Raw genomic sequence first — 5,592 nt, 5'->3', positions numbered from 1 at the left:
ACACACACACACACACACACACACACACACATACACAGTATAATCACTATTACAGGGGATTTGCATAGCCTAGTCTACCTATGAACAGAGATAGAGATACTTTCAATTTCAGAGACAAGTATACTGACAGCTCCTACTGCACCACTTCGTGAGCACTCTTCTCCATGGTTTCTTGCATCATAGCGCGAGCTCAGGCGTTGGCCTGGGTGTTAGTTCTGGTGATGGTGGAGGCAGAGGTACAGGAGAACTACTCACCTGCGTGCCGCGAGTTCATGTACATGGGCACACCACCACTGGGACTTGAGAACAAAGCACTAAAGAAGATTTGCCAGCGCTACAACGGCAAGCCACGTTTTGTCACCCTGTATGACACCTTCGATCACATCCCCGTCTACTCTGCCTACACGTTCAAGCGCTCTGACGGCACCAAAAAGGTTGATGTGCCCTGGATGTACGAGCCACAGGTATTTTGACAGTATCTTACATTATCTCTGCAACATTGCCTTGTGCTTGTGTCTACAGATGAATCATTTTGTTGTGTTATTGGCAACAATAAGATGTCGATGGTCTCTGTGCAAATATAACGAATAGTGAGCAATATACTGTTGTGAAAGAGTCCAGGAGAAAGAGTCCATGAGGGTTCACTGACTGAGATTCCTTTAGTACCACTGTTCGTTATCTTATTAAAGCTAAAGGTGTCCGCATACATGGGTTCGGTTTGCTTCTGACAGAACTCGACTAGGCAAAGTGAACGTCTGTGCTCGCATACTCCCTAAAGACCTATGCTTGAAAAATGAGAAAAAAAACGGCAATTTTACTGCGCAAACTGTTTCTACTGGGAAGCATATGGTAAATTTTTACCGTATGCTTCCCAGTAGAAACAGATTGCTCATCATGACAACATTTTGTGATGTTTTGGTCTTCGGCAGGTTTTTCTTCGGCTGTTGGGGAACACACATTCTTTTCTTGAGATAGGTCTAAGTTTGGTAGTTGAACTCTATGCCCCTTCATCGGTGATTGCTCTACAGTACTACTCCTAGTAGGATTGGGAACTATGGACCCTATTCTTCAATTAAGTGTTTGCTGTCGTTCAACGAGAAAGGCTATGTTTTAATGCATATTTTTAAACTTGAGAAATACTGCACCAAACATCTTAGTTAGATGTAAAATAAAAAACTAAGAACTCCTTGGCAAAAACTTCTAAATTAATTACAGATTTATTGATTTATCTTAGATTTATTCACACTGTTTTGAGGAAGTGTTCTGGCTATGTTGTTGCTACGGCGTATATAGAGGGACAAACCGTAATATTTCCTATTTTTTCTTGTTTTTCAAGCGAAGGTCTTTGAAGTAAGTATGCAAGGACAGATGTTCGCTTTCATCTAGCCGAGTTCTGCTAGGAACACTAAGAACCCAGGTCTGCTAGGAGCTCTAAGAACCCAGTTCTGCTAGGATCACTAAGAACCCAGTTCTGCTAGGATCACTAAGAACCCAGTTCTGCTAGGAGCTCTAAGAACCCAGTTCTGCTAGGAGCTCTAAGAACCCAGAACTGCTAGGAGCGCTAAGAACCCAGTTCTGCTAGGATCACTAAGAACCCAGTTCTGCTAGGAGCGCTAAGAACCCAGTTCTGCTAGGAGCTCTAAGAACCCAGTTCTGCTAGGAGCTCTAAGAACCCAGTACTACTAGGAGCTCTAAGAACCCAGTACTACTAGGAGCTCTAAGAACCCAGTTATGCTAGGAGCTCTAAGAACCCAGTTCTGCTAGGAGCTCTAAGAACCCAGTTCTGCTAGGATCACTAAGAACCCAGTTCTGCTAGGAGCTCTAAGAACCCAGTACTACTAGGAGCTCTAAGAACCCAGTACTACTAGGAGCTCTAAGAACCCAGTTATGCTAGGAGCTCTAAGAACCCAGTTCTGCTAGGAGCTCTAAGAACCCAGTTCTGCTAGGAGCTCTAAGAACCCAGTTCTGCTAGGAGCTCTAAGAACCCAGTTCTGCTAGGAGCACTAACCCTCTGCTCTCTGTCAGCTCGCCACAGTGTCTGATTTTGGGGAGATGCAGCCCTTTCCTCAAGGCGACCTCCATCGCAGTTTTGAGGATGCCCAAGCGGTGCTGGAAGACTACTCCAACACAGTGAACTTTGAGCGTGGCCACCTAAACCCTGATGAGCACCAGTCTGACCCCAACGACAAGGCAGCCACTTACACCCTGACCAACGTGGTCCCTCAGGTCCGGGAGTTCAACATCGGCCCCTGGAAGACCCACGAGCACACCATACGCCGCCGCCTCAACAACTACTGCCGCGGCACCGCCTACATGGTCACTGGTGTCACCACCTCAGGGAACATGATCCGCCGCCACAACATTGACCGTGTGGCCGTTCCCACCTACCTGTGGTCAGCTTACTGCTGCATCGACTACGACCGCAACACGCCCTTTGAGGAGCGCACCAAGTTCCCAGCCTACGCGGCCCACGGTCTCAATGAGAAAGAGAGGCCTGAGGTGCTGGAGATGTCTGTTCAACAGCTGGAGAACTTCCTCAAGAGTGTCACCTTTGTGGACAAGACCTTTCAGATCTTCTATGATAACTGTGTATCCCCTGATAATGGCCTGCACATGACTTGACACTATACAAACAATTATGTGTAGCGTAATTTACTTAAACTATAATGTAATCAAAAAGGAGGTGAATCTGATGTGTTGTCTTACATGAATGCTTACGGTTTGCTTCATCCTTCTTCAATTATTTTCTCTCAGCACGCATATATCACAGTAACCTACATGATCGCTCGCCTCATATATCGAATATGTAGCCTGCAAGAAACATATTTTACAAATACATTAAATCAATCCAAGTAATGGTAATTGACAGTTTGCCTACTTATAAACCCTTTATAAACCAGTTAATCATATAAACCAGTAAGGTTTTACGTGGCAGATTTATATATATTTTTTTAAAGATCCCAGTTCTGACCAACACATGTTTTCGCATGTAAAGCTTCCTCAGCTTTTTAAAATCCTACTTTCTCCAATGACGTTCAATCATGTGCACAAGCTCCTTGTTTCTTGATGAATAAAGACTTTCACTCAATTTCCTTTTTTGTCTCTTTTCTTCAACTAGTAAGATAAAGAAAAGTCTTATTTTGCAATATGAAATATGTTTGGTTCAATAGCAAAAACACACTTATTGCAGGTAACACTGTAACTATCTGATGAATGTCCCTTGATTGCACTCACTCATCACTCACTCTCCTTTGTCTTTGGTCAAAGTCCACATGGAATCTCCTGTGTGCTTTATCTGCCTGTGGTATTGTGCTAATCTACCATTACCACTGCCTTGCTACTTAACCTCACCTGACACTGAAGGCCATATTTGTTCTCCAGAGATAGATTAGAGAGCAGGTTTTTACATTTTACAGTCTGCCAACCATGTCAAGACACACTTCTGTGTACATGGAGGAGATAGGAAAGACAGGAAAGACTGAAATGACAAGACAAAAGAGGCTTGTTGACAGAATGCTTAGCATATGTGTAATGGACGTCTGATGAAGAAGGATCGGACCGAAGCGCAGCGTGGTAAGTGTTCATGATTTTTATTAACACTGAACACTAGAACAAAATAACAAAGTGAGAAACTACAACAAACAGTTCTGTCAGGTGCAGAAAACACTAAACAGAAAATAACTACCCACAAAACACAGGTGGGAAAGGCTGATTGAGAACCATACCCGGCCAAAACAAAGAAATACAAAACATAGAAAAATGAACATAGAATGCCCACCCAAATCACACCCTGACCAAACCAAAATAGAGACATAAAAAGCTCTCCAAGGTTAGGGCGTGACAACATGAGTGTTCCATACTACAGAGGGTGCTCAGTAAAATGAGTCCTCTCAGTACATTTCATGAAAGTGGGGTTATGATAGGTGATAGCCAATGAAAGGCCTGTCATACTCTAATTAGACATTTTAAGGAATTGAATGAAAGGGAGCATTCAAAAATAGCAGAAGATGTGACATACCGCCTAAGAATTTGATGTAATCCTTTAGCCTATAGCAGTGGTCTCCAACCCTGTTCTTGGAGAGCTACCTTCCTGTAGGTTTTCGCTTTAACCCCAGTTGTAACTAACCTGGTTCAGTTTATCAACCAGCTAATTATTAGAATCAGGTGTGTTGGATTAGGGTTGGAGTGAAAACCTATAGGACGGTAGCTCACCAGGAACAGGGTTGGAGATCCCTGGCCTATAGCCTATAACAGGGATATTAAACTCTTAGCCTACGAGGTCTGGAGCCTGCAGGTTTTCTGTTCTACCTGTTAATTAATTGCACCCATTAAATCAGTCCCTGATTAGAAGGACACAATGAAAAAACACTGTGGAACTGGAGTTAACTTTGAGGGGTCTATAGCCTCCCTAGTGAGTGTACTACCTCCTCTGCCAAGATGACAGGGTCTTTATGGCATTTATGCTTGGTCAAGTTCCTGCTCATGCTGTTCGCCCTAAAGTTCCCCCTAAATTGCTAGATTAATGGTAGAAATGGGATAGTCTCTCAGGCTGATATTTGTTACTGTGTCCCTGGCTGCTTTGGGGTTTGTGCGCAGGCCACTTCTAGATACAGTGCCTTGCGAAAGTATTCGGCCCCCTTGAACTTTGCGACCTTTTGCCACATTTCAGGCTTCAAACATAAAGATATAAAACTGTATTTTTTTGTGAAGAATCAACAACAAGTGGGACACAATCATGAAGTGGAACGACATTTATTGGATATTTCAAACTTTTTTAACAAATCAAAAACTGAAAAATTGGGCGTGCAAAATTATTCAGCCCCCTTAAGTTAATACTTTGTAGCGCCTCCTTTTGCTGCGATTACAGCTGTAAGTCGCTTGGGGTATGTCTCTATCAGTTTTGCACATCGAGAGACTGAAATGTTTTCCCATTCCTCCTTGCAAAACAGCTCGAGCTCAGTGAGGTTGGATGGAGAGCATTTGTGAACAGCAGTTTTCAGTTCTTTCCACAGATTCTCGCTTGGATTCAGGTCTGGACTTTGACTTGGCCATTCTAACACCTGGATATGTTTATTTTTGAACCATTCCATTGTAGATTTTGCTTTATGTTTTGTATCATTGTCTTGTTGGAAGACAAATCTCCGTCCCAGTCTCAGGTCTTTTGCAGACTCCATCAGGTTTTCTTCCAGAATGGTCCTGTATTTGGCTCCATCCATCTTCCCATCAATTTTAACCATCTTCCCTGTCGCTGCTGAAGAAAGGCAGGCCCAAACCATGATGCTGCCACCACCAGCTGTGAGCTGTGTTGCTTTTACGCCAAACATAACGTTTTGCATTGTTGCCAAAAAGTTCAATTTTGGTTTCATCTGACCAGAGCACCTTCTTCCACATGTTTGGTGTGTCTCCCAGGTGTCTTGTGGCAAACTTTAAACAACACTTTTTATGGATATCTTTAAGAAATGGCTTTCTTCTTGCCACTCTTCCATAAAGGCCAGATTTGTGCAATATACGACTGATTGTTGTCCTATGGACAGAGTCTCCCACCTCAGCTGTAGATCTCTGCAGTTCATCCAGAGTGATCATGGGCCTCTT

The 5,592-nt window shown here is 43.4% G+C and overlaps 1 protein-coding gene across 1 annotated transcript; it reads left to right on the top strand.

Moving 5' to 3' along the window:
• On the top strand, positions 1-3,088 carry LOC110533116 (endonuclease domain-containing 1 protein). Its single transcript, XM_036934574.2, has 2 exons — positions 1-464; positions 2,026-3,088. Exons 1-2 carry the CDS (start codon positions 165-167, stop codon positions 2,620-2,622), a joined length of 897 nt encoding a protein of 298 aa, XP_036790469.1. The 5' UTR covers positions 1-164; the 3' UTR covers positions 2,623-3,088.
• The last annotated feature ends 2,504 nt before the right edge of the window (positions 3,089-5,592 follow it).

Source organism: Oncorhynchus mykiss, chromosome 10 (assembly GCF_057628025.1).
Source record: "Oncorhynchus mykiss isolate SJ-2025 chromosome 10, ASM5762802v1, whole genome shotgun sequence".
Lineage (NCBI taxonomy): Eukaryota > Metazoa > Chordata > Actinopteri > Salmoniformes > Salmonidae > Oncorhynchus > Oncorhynchus mykiss.
The sequence above is the reverse complement of the archived record's forward strand: the minus strand, read 5'-3'. Positions and strand labels throughout refer to the sequence as shown.

What these genes read in the sequence shown, in the direction of transcription:
- LOC110533116 (XM_036934574.2), top strand. Translation starts at nt 165, where the DNA reads ATGGTTTCTTGCATCATAGCGCGAGCTCAGGCGTTGGCCTGGGTGTTA. An exon ending in CCTGGATGTACGAGCCACAG is followed by an intron (nt 465 to 2,025) that starts GTATTTTGACAG and finishes GCTCTCTGTCAG; the next exon opens with CTCGCCACAGTGTCTGATTT.